Here is a 20,982-nt window from a genome sequence, read left to right as displayed (position 1 = left end):
ACTTTCTCACCTGTTGCTAAGATTACTTCTATTAGACTTCTACTTGCTGTTGTTGCAATTAAGATTTGGCATATTCATCAGTTAAATGTGAACAATGCGTTTTTACATGGTGAACTACATGAAGAGGTCTACATGGATTTGCCTCTTGGTCTGCCAAATCAGAACAACAAAGTTTGTAAACTTTTAAAAAGTCTTTATGGTCTTAAACAAGCCTCTAGATAGTGGTTTGAAAAATTGTCTAACTCTCTCATCAGCTATGGCTTCTCTCAAGGTAAATCTGATTGTTCATTATTCATCAAAAAGTCAACAACATCATTTATGGCATTGGTAGTGTATGTTGATGATGTATTGTTAGCCAGTGATAGTTTACAAGATATTGAACTATTGAAGAAGTTTCTGGATGAACAGCTTACAATCAAAGACTTGGGGCCATTAAAATATTTTCTTGGACTAGAGGTAGCAAGATCTCACACTGGGATCTCTCTTTGCCAACGAAAATATACACTGAACATTCTACAAGATACTAGCCTCATTGGTTCCAAACCTACAGCATTTCCTATGGAATCCAATCTCAAACTGGCTATTGATGATTCAGTACCATATGAAGATCCATCATCTTATAGAAAACTGGTTGGCAGATTGTTATACTTAACGATTACCAGACCAGATATTGCATATTCTGTTCAAGTTTTGAGCCAATTTCTAGCTAAACCGACAGCCAATCATCACAAAGCAGCAATAAGGGTACTTAGATACTTAAAGGCCACACCTGGACAGGGTTTACTCTTCTCTTCATCTTCAGAACTTCAGTTGAAAGCCTTTTCAGACAGTGACTGGGCAGGCTGCATTGATACTAGGAAAAGCATAACAGGTTTTGCAGTGTTCTTGGGAAACTCTTTGATCTCATGGAAGTCTAAAAAGCAAGCCACTATTAGTTGATCCTCTGCTGAAGCTGAGTACAAGGCTCTTGCAACTACAACTTGTGAAATACAGTGGTTACTCCATGCACTACAAGACTTATAGATTGACCACTCTCAACCAACCCTCTTATATACAGACAGCAAATCTGCTATGTCCATTGCCACAAACCCAGTACAACATGAAAGAACCAAACACATACAAATTGATTGCCATTTAGTTCGAGAGAAGCTGCAGGAAAAGCTCATCAAGTTATTCTATATTCCCTCTCGGCTGCAATTGGCAGATATTTTCACAAAGCCACTTGGATCATTGCCTTTTCACCATACTCTTCGCAAGATGAACATTATTAACATTCATGTTCATCTTGAGGGGGGGTGTTGGAGTATTGCATCACATATTGAAAATATGGAGTTAAAATCCAAAGTAGAAAAGGCTATAATAGTCAATATGTTATAGTTAGTTAAGTCTGTTATTTTGCTATAAATAGAGTTCCATAGCAGACTTGTAAAAGCACTTCTTTTCATTAATGCAATTCAGAATTCTCTTCTTTTCCTCTGTTTTTCAAGTTCCTCCCTCACTTGATCGAGTTCTTGTCACCCTCAACAATGATGGAGTTGATTTGAAAGAAAAGAAAACAACAACAAAGACATTTCTTGACCCAGAGGGGCAGTTCCTTCGAATCTGGAGGATGATTTTTGTAGTGTCTTGTATGATGGCTGTATCGGTGGACCCTTTATTTTTCTACCTCCCTGTGGTCAATGAAAAGAACAAGTGCTTTGTGTTAGACGAAAGATTAAAGGTCGTAGCTATTTTTTTGCGAATGGCCACCGATCTGATTTATGTCGTGAATATCATCTTGCAATTTCTTTGCCCTTATATAGATGAGACCGCAAGTAAACTTGGACGAATTAAAGTAGTTACAGATTCCTGGCCAATAGCAAAGAGGTATTTCTTGTCGCGGTACTTCCCCATTGACATTCTCGCCATTCTTCCCCTCCCACAGGTAAGGATCATGAGGTGTTCTCTTCTTCTAATCAAACAACGTTTCCCATGTTTTTTTTATCTTTTTTAAAGTTTTAACACGGATGATTCAATGAGTACTACTCTTCTAGTCTAAAGTTAAACTTGGATGTGTAGTCTCGGATCTTATCAGGGAATTTATGATACGTGCCTTAAACAGACAATGTGCTGCACAAGCAGATCATGATCTTACACGTTCTCCTTGTAACTTTCCAGGTGTTAATTCCAATAATTTTTTCAGAAATCAGAGGCTCAGAATCTTTGCACATAAGGAAGCTTCTTAATACTGTTGTTCTCTACCAATATGTGCCAAGACTCATCCGAATCTCCATGTTCATTCGGGCTGCGAACAAACATTCTCGAGTTGTGCGGGTCAAAGCTGCATTAAATCTCTTTCTGTACATCATGGCCAGTCATGTAAGTTTGTCAATATCAATTTCATTTAACCTCATCTTAATACTTGTATTGCTTAATTATTCAAGTTTTCTTAATTTGGCAAGCACTAGAGCAACCACACCCACAAACAACCATATCAAGACAAACAGTGAAACAATAATGCAGAAATATAGGAATCAAGCTCACACACACGACACACATGAATATTTAATGTGATTCGGTAATATGTCTACATCTACAAAACTGTATCAGATTTTATTCTAGAGAAGATTACAAGACACACAATGAGTTATAATAGCATCACTCTACTCACACAATCTCAACACTCACTTAAAGGCTTTTTTCTTTCTCACTCAAGATCTCAAATGCCTTCTCACTCTTTTTGCCTCAATCTGATCAACTTTTTATTCTTTAAACATTACATATATATATATATATATATATGTAGGTAGGCGTGAGACACCCTAAGGTGGTAAAATTTGGGTTGTTTGCTCAAACAGAGTGTTGAGCACACCTCAAGTGAACAACCTATGTAATGTTCACTCAAGTAAAGTGTTGAGCGATCACTTAGATTTTACTTCGCTCGAACCCACTATCACACAAACCTTGAGCGAACAATTTGTCTAGACTTTGCTCGAGTCAACTGTCGAGTGCATCTAGAGCGAGCTCTCTACATGCTTGAGTTTCACTCTAGCCAAGGTCGAGCGATAGTAGAGTAAACAATCTAGCTGGTGTTTTTCAACTCTACAAAAAGTGCCAAAAAATTTCTCGAGGCCGTTGCCCACAGAGCTCCACACAAGACTTGTCCATGCTCGTTTCAGCTTGGGCCTATGCACTCCATGGCCAAAGCCTCTTAAAAATCCGCCAAGAAACCATAATATATCCTTATCTGGTTGGGTCATCAGGTAGGCACACCAACAAACCAGAATCCACCCACAACTCAACAATTTCCCACTTGGAGACTAGTTTTCCACATGCTAGCCACTGTCTCCAACACAACCCCTATTACGTCTATAGTTCACGGCTCCCGTTTTCAAGCCAGAAGACACTTTGAGGTCAAGCCCAACTTCAATCTCTCATGTACATTGCCCTCAGTTAGCACATAGATTGAGTGATTTAGAACTCCCACTGTACTGGGATATTCGGTCTCAAAATGATTCTAGCAAACATTAGAGAACTTGTTGTTGACGCTTTCTTCTTTGATTTGGACGACTGATCCCACCTCCTGCTGCTAACTTGTTTTTCATGCATACCACCATGAAAGAAATACAGAACAACTACAATCAAATTTCTTCAGTAGACATGCCCATCTCCTATCTAGTCTTTGCTTCCTCCCTAGAAGTCCATGCAGTCAGCTTCTTCTCAACTAACTTTCACTTGCTTGATCTCCCATCTCATACGCTGCTTTTTATGTTGTTCCATGGTTCACCATCTTGGAGCGCTGATACCAGTTGTTGGGGAACGATAATGCGAGAATAGTAAAGAAAAACAAACACACAACACAAGACATATAATTAAAATCTTTTGGTAACAAAAATTGCGCAATACAATAAATGTCCTTTTACAAGTTGGATATTCGAGAGCGCATGAAGTAATGCTCTTCATATGTCCTTTGACGTTGAAGGATTTCTCAGTAGGCCAGTTAGCTGGCAAAAACATTGAAGTTGTTTTGGACGATGGTTATGAAAATTTTTCAGAATTTTCTAAATGAGATAATTTGAGATTTGGGACATGGATGTTTGAAATTGTGTTAGAAAGCTTAAAATACTTTTAAAGTGATTATATTGTTTACCAAAACTAGAGATATTCTAATATTGAAAGTTCTCAATTAGATATACACACATATATATACACATGGCATAATTTTCTGACTTTTAAGAGAATGGCTGGTCTCTTTTAGGTGCTCGGTGCCTTCTGGTATTTCTTTTCTATCGAACGAGAGACGACTTGTTGGTACAAAGCGTGTGAGAAAAATGATACCGCATGTACTCCGAATTCTTTTAACTGTCATGATCATGTTCACAGTTCGGGAAATTACACATTTATGAATGATTATTGCCCTGTAGAAACAAAGGATGGTACAATGCCCTTTGATTTTGGGATCTATCGTGACGCCATTAAATCTGGTATTGTAGCATCCAGAAATTTTCGGAAAAAGATTTTGTATTGTTCTTGGTGGGGCTTGCGCAATCTGAGGTTTGCATTTGTTGACCCTAGCTTCTTCTCTCTATTCTTACTTAATCTAATTTTCTTAGATAATTAGAAGACACGTTATATATCAATTTTAATGCTAGCATATCAGGTGTACGAGGAAATTGGCCTAATTAATTTACCGATACAGTGGTCTGTATAATATTGCGTGGAAAAATGGAAGTACCAATAATTTCTTATGACTCTCATATATTGTTGCTCCAATTTTTGCAGTTCTTTTGGTCAAAACCTTCAGACAAGTACCAATTTCTGGGAGAACAGCTTTGCAACTTTTATTTCCATCTTCGGCTTGCTATTGTTTTTATATTTCATTGGTAATGTGCAGGTTGGTACTTCTCAGAATTAATGCACCTGCTATATATCTTTTTTATAGTTCATCTAATAAAAGCCGAACTCCATTGATTTTCTGTACCAAAATCAGCTTTTATTTTTGTCAACGCCTCTGTTTTAACTTGTTAGGCTAAGTTTGTCGCAATCATGGCCGTGTTCATACACTTCCTCGTCAACATCTCTACAACTGCATCATTTTATTGTACTTTAATTTGTTTATATATCTACATAGAAGGGTGGGTGGGGTTGTCGACAGTAATCTTGGTGCCTTCTTACTTGATTTCTTTTCCTGAAAATTAGAGAGAGAATAATATTTTGCAGATTGGGAAATTATATATTATGTTTTATTTTTCTTCTGGGCATGCATTATTACCTAAATCTTTTACTTGTACTAATTTGTGAGTAGGACTTTATTATGTGTTAAACCTGCTATATATGTTGCAGACATACATGCAGTTGATAACTGAAAGAACAGAGGAGATTATACAAAAGATGAAAAGTAAAGAACGAGACATAGAGTTGTGGATATCTAGAAATGGGCTCAATGATGACATAAAACGGGAAATCATGGCCAATATACGACAGGTATTAGAGCACAATATAGATGTTGAAAACGAAAACGAAAGTTGAAAACGAAAAGTTGAAAAACTCTCCCCACGCCCCCATTGATCTCTATATTTGAGGTTTGCAAACTGTAGTACTTGGGCCAACGGCATGGGTAAATTTCAATTAAAAAAGACTAGATACGAATTTTTCAGACCTCTAAAAAAGTCAAAAGAAGTTTTTAAATCCGCTTACGGCTTATTCATAGAAGTCAAAATATAAATTTTAATCAATAAATAATTTTTAAAACCTTGCTTGACTCGGTTTGTATCTCTACGTAATTATTTGCATATAAAAACATCAAACTCGTCTCGTCTCGTCTTATCTTATGTTATCATTACAACTTTTTTAAATTTCTACACAAACATGTATGTACAAGAGAAACGGATTTTTGCAATCAAAATATTGTGATCAAAATTTTGGTCGCAAAAATCCCTTTTTCTTGTAGCGGCCTATTATTCATACTTCACACCAGTTTTTTGTATTGGTTGGCAATAGTTAGATGGGCATGCAAATACTATATATATATATATATATATATATATATATATATTACGTCCAGAAGAGTCTTGCTTATAATTTGAACAGAGAATATATCGTTCACAGTACAGTTAACAAGGCAGAAATTAATTCGTAAAAGATAACCTGTTCTCCGCAATAAATAAATTTAATTTTTCATTTTAATGTTTTAACCATCAAAATAATTTAGCAAATATTGATAAGAGAGAATTACAATTGTTTATTGATAAGAATAAGGTAACAATAAAGAAAGTTTTAAAAAATAATATTAAAATGGAATGAATAAACAGTTTGGAAATGAGATGTAAGGTGTTTTTAAAATGGTTTGCTCAAATAGAAAAGAAGTTAATTTGTTAGTTAAAATTGGTTGATTTTCTTTTTTTCTTTTTTTCTTTTTTTTTAATAGAAAAAGGACGTTGACGCTCTAACACATATCTTCAAGTCTTTTACACTTTTCTATCGTGATCTTGAACAGAGAAAAATATCGGGCAAAAATGAAACATAAGCACATAACACAGCATCAATACATACACCTTGACATAAAAACATCTCGATTTTTTGTATTCTAGGTACCAATGCTTGAGACTGAAAGTGAAAGACTGTTGCAATCGCTCTGCGACAGTCTCAAGCCAGTGTACTACAATGAGCGCTCCTACATTGTCCGGGAAGGCGAACCAATCGATGCAATGCTCTTCATCACACAGGGAATAGTATGTAACTTTGGAACCAGTACTGTTAGGGGCGATGTGTCTATCTCCTTAAGCTCTCTTTTTCTTTTTTTTTTTTTTTTTTTTTTATTTTTTATTTTTTTTATTTTATAAGAGGATGGGCCACATGTCCAAGAGTGACTCCGCCCCAATTTTATACAAAAGACCCTCACGTATGGCGGAGGAAAACCGTAGAACAAAGCAAATACTTGGGGGGCTACAAGAAGCACCCAAAACCCAAGTGTAAAAAAGATATACTAAGCTAAAGCCAGAACCAACAACAAAGAAAGCCAAAATAAGATCCGTGTTTTACTTTCTGAGGGCATACAGACCCATTTTGTCCACTTTTAATATTCCTTTTAGTATGTGAGGAACATCGTTGAAATTAGCCCAAGTTCCAGATTTCTTTTCCGAAGCCAAGCGGGCCAGAAAATCTGCCCCTGCATTACCTTCTCTAAAGACATGCATCACCTTAAAAACCAATGTATTTAGAATGTCCTGTATTTCTTCCCAGTAGTCTTCAAGGTACCATATGCTACATCTCCCTCCTCTCAACCAATTTGCAACTAACAAAGAGTCCACTTCAATCTCTATTTTCTCAAGTGCTAAATCCTTACAATATTTTAGCCCATAATACAACGCTCGTAGTTCGGCTTCATTATTAGTCCCAACCTCCATCTCTTTTGCGTAGGCCCACATCATACGACCCTTATCATCACGAATTATGCCACCATCGCCCATCTGACCCGGATTGCCCAAGGAGCTCCCATCCACATTAAGTTTAGCCCACCCCACACTTGGCTTGTTCCATTTCACCAAACAAGGTGATGGACTATGTCCCACTTTCATCGGGATACCAAGGTTATGTAAAACTTTGTCATCCCCATCACTAAACCTTTTGCTAGTGCGTAATCTTAAACCAACCCAAGCTAAGGCAGCTTTTATAGTCCCCCACAATCGATCTCCATTTTGCATCTTCCCTTCCATACGAGCTTTACATCTCCAAACCCAAAGAGACCAAGTTATAATACCAGGAACAATGCCTAGAAGCGTACCTTTTTGGGTTGAAAGTGATGCTTTGCGAAACCATAGTTCCATATTTGCCTTCCACGGTCTCCTATGATCATACGGCATGCCCATAAGTATAGAAGCGCGTCTCCATATGTCTGAAGCAACCTTCCCTGTAGCAAGGACATGGTCTTGATCTTCTATACACCTATGCTCACAACACTCGCATCTGGAAGCTAGGGGAATTCCCAGGTGTCGAATGCGAACATCCACACTAAGGCTATGATTCAAAGCTTTCCAGATTGTAATCGAATGCTTCTTGGGAAGGGCGGGGTGCCATATCCAGTTTGCCCATTCCGATTTTGGCGCGTGAACCCGAATACACTCCCAAGCCGACTTAGATGAAAAGACCCCATTCAAAGCCGGTTTCCAAACTAGCACATTAGTGCCTTCTTTGTGTGCCCCTAGGCTATTTAGAATTTCTTCTGCTTTTGTTTCCCCCACCAGATTTATTAGCAAATTCACATCCCAGCCATTCTGTATTCTGCACTCCCTTACCCTTAAAGACGATTGTGCAGTCATCTCGCAAGACTCTACCAAAGGGCCAGTCTTTAACCAAGGATCCCGCCAAAAGGAAACCTGTCCTTCCTTAATCCGCCACCAAGCATTATTAAGAATATTCGGAACCATGGTCATTATACACTTCCAAAGAGGTGATCCTTTAGTGTTATCAACTAATGTCACATGCTCTCCTTTACAGTATTTCTTCCTGAAAAAATTTGCCCATAGAGAATCACTGGACAACAGATTCCAAGCAAGCTTCATAAATAGTGAAGACTGAACTTCTTCAAATTTTCTTAAACCCAGTCCCCCTTCCTTGGTCGGCATACAAACCTTTTGCCAGGCCACCCACTTACGTTTCTGTTTGCCATTTGAGATACCCCAGAAGAAATTACTCATAATCCTGTTTAGCGAAGATACCACTTTCTTGGGAGTATGTAACATTGAGAGTAGATGGACCGGGATGCTTGATACCACATGGCGTAGTAAAAGGAGACGAGCACCTGCTGATAGGAGCCTATTTTGCCACCCCTCTAGAAGATCACGGATACGGTTCATTAAATCCTCAAAATAAGACACCTTTAACCTTCCACTAAAAAGAGGGACACCCAGGTATTTAACCGGAAATAGGCCTTCCGAGAAGGAGGTCAACTGAAGGATATTTCTTTTTCGGACCGAGTTGACATACTTGGGGAAAAAAATGGAAGACTTCTCCTTACTAACCACTTGACCCGACCAGCTTTCATACAAGGCAAATACGTCAGAAATGGCTTGCAGGGAAGCTCTACCCCCGTTTGTAAAGACCACTATATCATCAGCATAAAATAAATGGGAGATCAGGGGTGTGCCCCGAGGGTGGGAGTAAGGTGCAATTTTCTCCATCTCAAAATTATGTTTTATCAAGCGAGACAAGGTTTCTTGAACTAGTATGAACAAGTAAGGGGACAAAGGGTCACCTTGGCGCAATCCACGACCACTGGGGAAGAAACCTTTAGCCGACCCATTCATGACCACTGAGAACCATGGAGTCGAAATGCATTGTCTGATTAATTCGCAGAACCGGGTTGAGAAACCAAAAGATGTCATAACATGTAATAAGAAATCCCAGTCAAGACTATCGTACGCTTTGGCTATGCCGACTTTGATGAGAACATTTCCCCCACGGACCTTTCTGTTTATCATATGGATCATTTCTTGGGCCAAAGTGATGTTTTCAAAGATGCTTCTCCCTGGCAAGAAAGCCCCTTGCTCAGGAGATATAATTCTGCTTAGGATAGGGGACATCCGTCGCACAAGAATTTTTGCAAATACCTTGTATATGACCGAGCACAAACTTATGGGTCGAAACTTATCAAAACCTGTGGGTTGTTGCATTTTCGGAATGAGAGCGATGTACGAAGCTGAATAGAATCTTGGCATTGGGACCCCACTATACATGTCTCTGACTGCTGCCACCACATCAGCTTCAACCAAATCCCAACATACTCTATAGAATCCTGAGCCAAACCCATCAGGGCCAGGACTACTGTCCACAGGGATGGAAAACATAGCCTCTTTTACCTCTTGGATCAAAGGAAGCTTCAGGAGGCTATCATTCTCCTCTTCTAGAATAGTTATCTGAACATAGGTCGACAAATCTGGAAGATCTCTATGAGGTCTCGCTTGTAGGAATGTGCTAAAGAAGTCCACCGCACCTGAATGAATGGATTCCGGGGTGGTCAAATGTGAACCATCCCGACATCGCATCTCCTGAACTACAGGCTTGGATCGTGAAACATAGGTCCTGAAGAATTGTGCCGATGCCTCCCCTTTTTCTGTCCAGTTAATCTTTGCCTGTTGATTTAGTCTAATCTCTTCTCTCTGAAGCCATGTATCAAGATTTTCTCTAGCAACTACCAATTCTGATTCAACAGATTCTGAAAAACCAATCTGTAGTTGGTTTTCTAAATCCTCGATCTGCTTCTCTAGATTCTGTATGTTGGTTTCAGTGTGCCCGAAAACCCGCCTGTTCCACTCCTTTAAGATCCCTTTCATTTTCTTCAATTTGGTAGTCAAACTGAAAATACCCCTGGGCAAAATTGGCTCGTTCCACGCATTCTTTACCACATCTATGAAGTTCTCATGAGAGGCCCACATTTGTTGGAACTTAAAGGGGGTGGGGCCATACCGAGTATGAAGGGATTTTAGGACAAACGACATTGGGGCGTGGTCCGAAGTCGTGCGAGCCAAGTACCTGCAAAAGGCATCTGGTAAAGAGGTGACAGCCAGTGAGTTCATCATACATCTGTCAATCTTCGACCAACTTCTAGAGAGACCCCTCTGACCATTGCACCAAGAGAATTTACTTCCTACTGACTTCATTTCCATGAGTCCACAAGTATCAATAAACTCATTAAAATCATCCATAGCAATCCTCAAACGAGGTCTCCCGCCTCTTCTCTCCTCCTCCCTGCGAGTAATGTTGAAATCTCCAAGGCATAGCTAAGGAATATCTTGCACGGCATCCAAATGTAACGACCTCCAGAGTTCTCGCCTTTCCAAATAACTACATCTGGCATAAACTACTGATATGACATAATGTTGAGAATTTATAACCAAAGAAATGGTGATGTGTTGGGAGCTGAAATTAGTGACTGTGATATGTAAGCCACCTCCCCAAAGCACCCAAAGTTTCCCACCAGCACACTGATTGGAGAAACTGTGTTCAAACTTCAGTGTATTTTTCAACATATCCAAACTATTCTCATCTGCAAAAGGTTCAGCAAGCATAATTAAATTTAATTTCAACTTTCTAACCAACTTACCCAGTCTTATCCGAGATGATTTGAGTCCCCGGATATTCCAATATAATGGACTACAATTCATAGATTCAGGCATACGGGCTTGCGAGGAACCCGAGTTGAGCTTCTGAGTTTTTTCCTACCCTTTCCTTGAGTTTTCTCTTTTGTTTCATCACTGTCCGATGGGTATTGTTTATTTTTACTCAGGTGTTCCGCAATTTCATTTTCTGGTTCCGAGTAACTTTCTTCGGCCCTACCGTCTTGCATGTTTCCGGGATTATATAGGTCCCCTTGTCTGGTATCTTGCGACTCTTGAACAAACATTTCTTCTGGCCTGGTTTCCGGCACCATTTCCACACTTATTTCATCACTACCCACAATGGCATCCCCATTTAATCGAATGAGCAAATTTGCAGTCTGTTCCCCTATCGGTGAGAGTTCCGGAGTTTCACGAGAATTGCCTTGAGCTTTCGTTACTTGATTTTCAGTGTTTCTCATCACTACTTCCTGTTCCCTTTCATACGACCACAGTTCCACTGTATTTACCTCCCTGTTAGCATGATCTTGCACCTCTTCTCTTTCCGTCAAAGGCTTTTCTGTTATTGGTTTCTTCCCTGTAGCCGAGTTGGTCCCCATTCTCGGAATTTCAGTTTCTGTCTCTTGGGTTGGTTCAGCAGTCCTTGATTCAGTATTTCGGCAGTTCAGCAATTCAGTAATTACTGGGTAGTTATTCTCACCATTTTTCCGGTTGGCTACCTCCCCCATTTCCGTTCGGCAATTCGACAAGTCAATGATAACTGGTTCATTATTTTCACAATTTTCCTCGTAAGCTGCTTCCCCCATTTCCGACCACACCACTAATTCGTTAGCCCCTGTTTCGGCCTCTACGTCTTCAGCCTGTATAATTGGTTTTTCCACATCCATTTCCATCATACAATTTCCTGCTTCCCTTTGTAACCTCACGGTATTATTCCTCTTTAAACCACTCGGGCCAGCACCTCCAATTTCAACCCATTTCATCTGCGGTAAGAACTTTGTTTCTTTACCTTCTTCTTCTTCATTTATTAAATTCTGAAGCTGACTAATTTTTTTTATTTTCCTCCCTTTCTTTTCCCTTTTTAACTCCAATGTTCCTGGCCCCCTCTTTCCGTTTACACTTCTGAAAATTGTGGCCTTGGACTCTACAATTAGAGCAATAAGCAGGGAGTGTTTCACACTCTATCTTCACGTACAATCTGGAGCAATGGTTGGGCATGCCAATCCAGATTCCTCGGATTGGTTCTACAGCAGCATCCATCTCCAAGCAAACTCTCGCTCCGTCCGTCTTGGTGGCGCATCTTGTGGCATTGTCACGGCGTAGAAAACGCCCAAGAGGAGAAGTAATATTTTTCAACATAGATTCATGGTAAAAGTTAGGAGGCAAACCTGGAAGGAAAACCCACACCGGGACAAGGGATGGTTCGGCCTCCTCATCAAAGTCTGGGTGCCAGTGGAAGCCTCGGTAAGGAGCTCCATTAACGTCCGTTGCTTCCCTCGAAAAAGCCTTGACAAAGTCTGGTTCATTTGAGAACCGAATGAACACGTTTCTAGCTCTTCTCATAGCCGAAATCACAGGTTGAAACTCTAAGCCCCATCTATTCCGAATGAAGGCACGGATGACATCTAGTGATGGCCTTTGCTTGAGAAACTTCAAAACCATGGAATATTTGAAAGGAACAGCAGACCTCTCAATTTCTTCTTTGGAAAAAAACACACAAATTTCTCCATAAACAACCTTGGCCGGACAAAATGGAATTTCGACCTCCGGTAATGGCTGGGGGGATTTAGCCACCATATCTGCAAAATTTCTCTGCCGTCCAGCGTTCGCTGTTGGCCCAGGACCCCCAGCGGCAACCATACGGCACTGCCCTGGTTCAAAGCTGAAAACGAGCTCACTGACTCCGTCCAAAACGCCGATCTGAGAGAGAGGAAGAGAAACTTCCCCTTTATTTCGTTCCATCGGCCAGTCTGAGAGAGAGATCTAAGAATCAGGTACCCCTCACCGCCCCCAACTAACTCACTTTTTGTTCTCCTCCATCCCGCATCAAGAAGGTGACGGTGAGCTCAAAGAAAATCAAGACTGCCAGTTCGACGCCGAAGTGTCCGAGCACAGTGACTCCGTATCGCCGATCTGAGATCACACACCAAACCGAAAGCTCTGCCTCTCCCTTCGATCCTCTGCCTTCCCCTTAGATATCGGCCGAGCTCTCCGATCTGAGAAGAGGAAGAGAAACTGGCAGAAAAACGATCTAACGAAGGTCACGGTGAGCTCAAAGATCCGAGCTCAGTGACTCCGTATCGCCGATCTGAGATCACACACCAAACCGAGCTCTGCCTCTCCCTTCGATCCTCTGCCTCTCCCTTCAATCCATGCGAACGAGAGTGCTTAATATCAGCAAATATCTGTTTAGCATCACCAATGCAAAACTTGAAGAGCTAATACTGCTGAAAAAAATGACATCCCCTATCTCCTTAAGCTCAGAGTGTCTTGAAAGAGGCCATTTCTTTGGAGAAGAAATTTTAGATTGGGAGCTCAGAGGCTCCCCCACACCCAACAGGGCCAATCTTTCCGATCTCCCCATCTCCACAAAAACATTCAAAACCCATACAAAAGTTGAAGCCTTTGCTCTAATGGCCAACGACTTGAGGACTCAAATTTCCTGGTGGCAGACCCAATCAAAGGCAGCTTCTACTTTACAAACAGCTTGGCGGCGCTTTCGTGTAAAGAAGAATAGTGACATGTCCACCCATTTGGCAATTAGGAGACCAAATTAGCTATCATACTCTTGATGCTTCAAAAGACAGCTTCAAAATCTCACAGTGCCCACGTTATTGGCGAAAGATCAACCTTCAAATTATTTGTATAGTGACACCATATATAAGTAAAGCTTTCTAGTCTGCTGCGGCTATAAACCGGTACCTAGCTAGCAGCTTGTTATTATCTGTGGATATTCCAGATTAGAAAAAAAGAAAAAAAAAAAAAAACAACAACAACAACAATATTTTTTTCTATACATAATGTGAAAAGCTAGAGCATAATAATCTCTATATACAAGACGAAAAAATCCTGAAGCCAGCTCTGATCTGTTGCTCCAACCTGCATGGGAACAGTAATTAGGAGGAGCCCCTCCCGGACCTTATCTCAGTCTCAATCTCATGTTTTGCGCTAGGTATTTTGTTTTGTTGTTTCTTTTCTTTGTCCTCTTCATCCTTTCCCTTCTACCACCACTCTCGATCCCGTTTTGAATGCTGTCCTATTGGTGTACTAACAGGTTTTAAATTAGACATACCAAACCTATTGAGGATCTTGGCAATATAGTTTTTCTGAGATAGATAGAGAAGTTTTCTTTTCCTATCTCTAACTATTTTCATACCTAATATCATCTTAGTTGGCCCAAGTTCCTTCGTCTCAAATTCTGTTTTCAATATACACTTGACTTCTTCAATTAGATCAACATCCCTACATGCTATAAGCATGTCATCTACATACAAGAGTAGGTAGATAATGTGGTTCCCGGAATGCCTAAAATACACACAGCAATCATTATAACTCCTTTTAAACCCATTGTCCAACATATGAGAGTCAAATCTTTGTACCATTGCCTTGGGGACTGTTTAAGTCCATACAATGATTTTTTAAGTAAACAGACATGACCATTGTTGGACTCATTTACATAACCCTCAAGGGTTGCATGTAAATAGTCTCATCTAGTTCACCGTGCAAGAAAGTTATTTTTACATCTAATTGCTCCAAGTGTAAATCTTCATAAGAAGTATAGGATAGAATTAACCTTATTGAACTATGTTTAACAACAGGTGAAAAAATTTCATTAAAATCTATCCCTTCTCTTTGAGTGAATCCCTTTCCTACCAACCTAGCCTTATACCTAGGACCCATAACTCCTGGTATGCCCTTTTTCCTTTTGTAGATCCATTTAGACCCTACCAGCTTAGCCTTTTCAGGCTTAACAACCATTTCCCAAGTATGATTCTTTTTCAAAAAATCCATTTCCTCATCCATGGCCTTTACCCATTTATGAGACTCAATACTTTCCATGGCTTCCTAGTAGAATCTAGGATCAATTTCTACAACTTCATCTGCTACGATCAAAGCAAAAGCAGTCAGCTCAGCTTGACCATACCTGATGGGGGTTTTATAACCCTCATTTTTCTATCCCTGGCCAAGTTGTATAAACTAACTCCACCTTGGTCCTCATCACCTAAAGTGGAAGTTTGAGTCTCAGCATCCCAGCCTTCTAATTTCTTCAAATTATTGTCAGGTTGCTCCACCTCAAGATGTATCTTCTCCGAGTTAGTATCCTGAGTGGGTTCAAGTCTTTTAGTTTTAACCCGAGAAATTTCATATTCATTAAAGACCATATCTCTACTAATGATACATTTTTGTATCTCTGGCTCATCAATCAATAATTTGTACCATTTTACTCCCTCGGGGTACCCTACAAAGATACATTTCATAGCTCTTGGTTCCAGTTTGTCAGTTCAGGTATGAGCATACGCAACACATCTAAACACCCTCAAGTAGTCATAATTAGAAGGTTTTCCAGTCCACATTTCTTGAGGAGTCTTAAACCCTATGGCTGATGAAGGACTCATATTAATTGAATGGACTGCAGTTGTGGCAGTTTTAGCCTAAAAAGACTTAGGGAGTTCCAAGTTTGACAATAAGCATCTAACCCTCTCCAATATGGTCATATTCATCCTCTAGGCTAGACCATTCTGTTGAGGGGTTTCCCTTACTGTTTTATGCCTAGCCATACCCTCCTTCTTACAGAACTGACTGAATTCACTTGAGAGATACTCAAGCTCATTATCAGTTCTTAATTTCTTAACCTTCCTTCCTACTTGAGTTTCTACGAATTTCTTCCATTCCTTCAATTTCTCAAAAATGTCACTCTTATTTTTAAAGAATATACGGCCACATTTTTCTGGAATAGTCATCAATTATAGAGAGGAAATAACTTCCCCCTCCATGTGAATTGACCAGTGCTGGACCTCAAAGGTCTGAGTGCACATAGTCCGGGGTTTGTTTTGTAGTGTGAGTGGCTGTTTTAAAGCTTACCCTTTTAACTTTCCCAAGGATGCAATCCTCACAAAAAGGTAAATTTTTCAAATTTTTCACCTCCCTGTTTATGGAGTTCTAACAGTCCCTTGTGACTCACGTGACCTAACCTTTTGTGCCATAGAATAACCCTATCCTCACCCTTCTCTAGGATAGAAGAAACCTCACCTATAACAGTTTTCCCACTGAGGGTATACAAGCCATTTTTAATGACTCTTTTCATCACGATAAGTGAACCCTTAGCAACCCTCAAAGATCCAGATTAAGATCTAAAAGTGTACCTGGATAGGTTTAATACACCTAGTGAGATTAGGTTTATTTTTAATCCAGGTATGTATCTAACCTCAGTTAAGAGTCTTTTAATACATCATGAAGCCTTAGTCTCACCGACCCTATATCCTGGATTTTACAAGACTTATTGTTACCAAGCATCACAAACCCCCATCTAAATTAGTGAAAGTTTCAAACCATGTTTTATTAGGACACTTGTGAAAAGAACATCCTGAATCAAGGATCTATTCTTTTCATGAATCAACATTGGACACATTTAGAATCTTAGCACTCTCATACCCATCACTCACAACCGAGGCATCCCCCTTCTCCTTAGACCCATTTCCTTTGTTAGATCTCTTATCAGGTCAATCTATTTTGAAATGCCCTCTTTGTGACATAGGAAGCATTTTAATTGCTTCCCTTTAGACTTAGACCTACCCCTCACATTATTTTTATTATTCTTTCCCTTTTGACCTCTTTTTTCAGCTCTCCCCCTCACAGTCAAGCCCTCCCCAGCTTCAGATTTTATTTCAGACATGACTTGTAATTCTCTGGAGTGTAATACAGCCTGAACCTCATCTAAGGTTAGTGTTTCCCTCCCATACATCATGGTCTCTTTCAAACTAGCATAAGTATTATCCAGAGAACTCAACAATAAAATTGTTTGATCTTCATCATCAATTTTAATATCAATATTAGCCAAATCTAAAAAAATTTTATTAAAAGAATTGAGATGGTCAGAAATCGATATACCTGCGGACATCTTGAATGTGTAGAGCTTTGTTTTCTTGTACAGTCGGTTGGCCAGAGATTTTGTCATGTAGAGGCTCTCTAATTTCAACTAGATTCCAGCAACGGTGTCTTTGTTGGCTACCTCCCTCAAAACTTTGTCTCCAAGAGAAAGAATGAGTGTGCTGTGAGCCTTCCTCAAGATTTTTTTCTTATCCTTCTCTTCAACATATTCCATTTTATTTTCTCCAAGAAGAGCTTCTTGGAGACCCTGTTGAGTGAGAAGGGCTTTCATCTTGATTCTCCACAGCTCAAAGTCATTTTTTCCATCAAACTTTTCGATATTGAATCTCGCAGTCCCCATCGAACCAAGCTCTTGATACCACTTGTTATATTTTCAGCCATCTCACAACAAATACTCAAATAACCAAATTAATGTAACTGGTTATAATATGCAATTAGTTTGAACATGAGAAAACCAAAACTCCAAGAAAATTATATGATTAACGTAATCAGTTTAGTTTTCTATTTTAAACACTTTAGAAATCTGAAATCACAATATATACTCATGCAAAATCAAAATAAAAGCAAGAATAATAAAAGAAATGTGAAATCAACACAAGAAATTACGTGGTTCGACCCTAATAGTCTACATCCACGGCAGGAACAGTTTAGGAGTCTTTATTTTTGAAAAATGCTTCAAAATAGAATTTTACAATCACTTAGAACCATTTCTCACTGCACAAAATAGGGAGTAGCTTCCTCGTATTATCCTATAACGAAATCACATATTTCTTGCACTTAATCTTAACCTCAAGTGCTGATTTAATTTTGATGAAACTAAGGTTTGAAAACTCTCCGTTTCTGTCGAGGGCGATGGCGGCTCCAAGAACGAAAAAGTGAAAATTTAAACTCCAGACTTTATGAAAGGCACACTTGCCTTTATATATAAAACTACATAATTACAAGTTTGCCATTTAACCAATATTACAAAAATGCCATTAATGAAATACAAATACATGAAAAACAGAAAGTCGTTGAAGTAAAAAACTTGGCATATCTTTAGTGGCGGAGTCACGTTGGGGCAGGGGGGCCATGCCCCCCTACAAATTTGAAAAAAAAAATATATGTTAATTTTTTTGATTTAATAAAATAATATTAATTTATCATGTATTGGCCCCTGCTCTAAAAATTATTTTGGCCCCTCCATAAAATTTAATCTGATATAAAAATGAAATAAATAAAACACATCTCATATAAAATAAAATACATAATTTTTATTATATAAAAAAAATCTAACTATAACTAGTAATATTTCTAATCTTTTTCTATTGTCTATATTGAAAGATAAATAGTTAGGAATTTAGATTTAGATTCAATGCTTAATGATTTTATTTGTTTAAAAGAACGTAAGTTACAATTTTAGACACTCTGTATTTTTTTGTTTAATATATTTGTATGAATGTCTTTATATTATTTCAATAATATTTTGTTTTTGACATATTAAATATTTTTTTAATACATAAGTTGTATTAAACGTATTTTATTTTTATTGTAAATTTTCCTATCAGATTATTATATATCGTAAAAAATTATATAAAAGTAGAATAAAATATATTTTATGTATATTATTCTAGTTTTATTTGGCCCCCTGGAATAAATTCCTGCCACTGCGCGCATATCTTGAACACTTTATTTTGTGAATGTCATATTGCAATTTGTCTGTCCATATATATAGATCACGAGGGCGCTCGTAAAGTTGGACGAATTGTGGTGGTTACGAGTCCTTGGCCAATAGCAAAGAGGTACATGTAGTCGTGGTGCTTCCTAATTGACATTCTCGCTATTCTTCCCCTCCCACAGGTAAGCTATATAAGAGCTTTTTCTGCTGCCATTAATTAAACTGTTTTTTCCTTTTGTCCATGTTTTTCTCTAGTTATTTAAACTGCAAGGAATATTATTTCATTTATCCTATCACTCGTGTTTACCTAATTGCAGTAAAGCTCATGTTATATTAAATATTACCACGTTCTTTGATAATTACACGTCTCCTTGGATTCCTCAACTTAGCTTCGAGTGCTAAAATCAACGATCTCACCCTAAAAGAGGGGAAGTGCTAGCTTATTAAAAACTCTAAAGTTTACGTGTCAGTTTGTCGTAGAGGCCGATTTGGTTTCCATCGCAAAAAGAGCTTGTAACACATTAAATGGTGATCATGTGCAAACCATTTTGATCAAACTTTCTTCTGTGGGTATATGAGCGATCGAAGAGCTGAAATTAGGGACCCTTTAAAATGGTTCACTGTAATTTCATCGTAGTACTGTGCACACACATAGTGGGTGCTGTGATTTTTATTTCAGTTAAACGCTAATTATTAGGATCTTTAGAATTTCTTTTTCCCCAAAACAGAATGGTACTAAAGATCAATTGTTACGGTCGGATGAAATGAAATCAAGATCTTGCATATACTGAGTTATTTGGAATCTTAATTTCCAGGTGTTAGTTCCAATTATTTTTACAGAGATGAGAGACTCAGGATATTTGAACAAGAGAAAGGTTCTGAGTGGTATTGTTCTTCTCCAATATGTGCCAAGAGTTATTCGGATCTACACATCATGGAAAAAACATATCAGGACTATGTTAGAAATAAACTTGAAGTTGAAGTTGAAGAAGGAATATGAAAAGAAAATGAGGGAGATGATGAAACAGAATGTGAAGAATTCGAGTAACAACTTGAGTGAAAAATGCTATCTGTACGTTCATTCTCATTTTGTTTTTTGTTTTTTTTTTAAGGGAGGGCGGAACCTCTAACAATTATATTGATACCCTCACTTTTAGCGGAGGAACACCTTTACACAAAATATAATCCTACAGTCATACCAAAAGCTATAAAAAAATGTACACTATCATTTGCATCTAATGTAAGCTGTCCCCAATGAATCTAATCTCACCAGCCCTCTCGTCATCCTTGGGAGCTGCGACCACTCTGAGAAGAAGCTGGTCTCGCCCAAAGCACCCCTTCTAACCAAAGAATCTGCCACTTGATTGCCTTCTCGAGTCAATCAAGTGTATATGCATATTTGTGTGTATATGTCAGATATTTTTTTGTTTCCTTTTTGGTCCTTTTTGTATTCTTTCAAGTCATGTGGAGTATATAAAACCAATGTTAACTGAAAATTCAAAATTCTGTAATAAAACCTACAGTTGATCCTAGTAGTCCCAAAGGTACCAAGCTGTACATTTGTGATTTTGGAACCAGTTTACGACTACTAGTGAATCACATTCAATGTCTATGGTTGTGCCCCAGATGATGACATTGTTTAATCCCTTCTAGTAAACCCCTTAGTTCAGCTTCCATGCTTGAAGCAGTCCCAAAATGTTTTGAGAAATCAAAAACTAATTTTCCCCCATTGTCCCTCAGTATTCCAACCCCACCAGCGGGTCCTGGGTTGCCAAGGCTGCTTCCATCCACATTTAATTTTAGTTTACCAAAATTCGGCTTACTCCATCTGATAATCTTTACCTTTTTCTTTTTTACTACCACTGTTTGAATCCCAATATTTCTCATTAGGTTAGCATCCCAGTTGGTTAATTTTCATACATTGTTGATTATATTGGCTATAGATCCTATCCAGTACTTAATTGAGCCCCATACCTCCAAAGTGTTTTCAGTTTTTCCCTCCATCCTTGCTGCACACCGCCAGCTCCATATCTTCCAGATTATTAAGCAAGGGGTTAATCCCAGCAGAAAACCAAGCTGGGTTTTGTGCGAAGCCCTGTTAAACTAGATTTGTACTCTTTCTTT

At 38.7% G+C, this 20,982-nt stretch overlaps 1 protein-coding gene across 1 annotated transcript; it reads left to right on the top strand.

Annotated features, from left to right (window-relative positions):
* The first annotated feature begins 318 nt into the window (after positions 1–318).
* LOC122310439 (cyclic nucleotide-gated ion channel 1-like) lies at positions 319–5,508 on the top strand. The gene is made up of 6 exons (XM_043124314.1): positions 319–871; positions 1,488–1,924; positions 2,158–2,358; positions 4,238–4,533; positions 4,762–4,873; positions 5,323–5,508. The coding sequence occupies exons 1-6, from the start codon at positions 319–321 to the stop codon at positions 5,506–5,508; spliced, it is 1,785 nt and encodes a 594-aa protein (XP_042980248.1).
* The last annotated feature ends 15,474 nt before the right edge of the window (positions 5,509–20,982 follow it).

Source organism: Carya illinoinensis, chromosome 5, assembly GCF_018687715.1.
Source record: "Carya illinoinensis cultivar Pawnee chromosome 5, C.illinoinensisPawnee_v1, whole genome shotgun sequence".
Lineage (NCBI taxonomy): Eukaryota > Viridiplantae > Streptophyta > Magnoliopsida > Fagales > Juglandaceae > Carya > Carya illinoinensis.
This window is presented reverse-complemented; position numbering and strand designations above follow the sequence as displayed.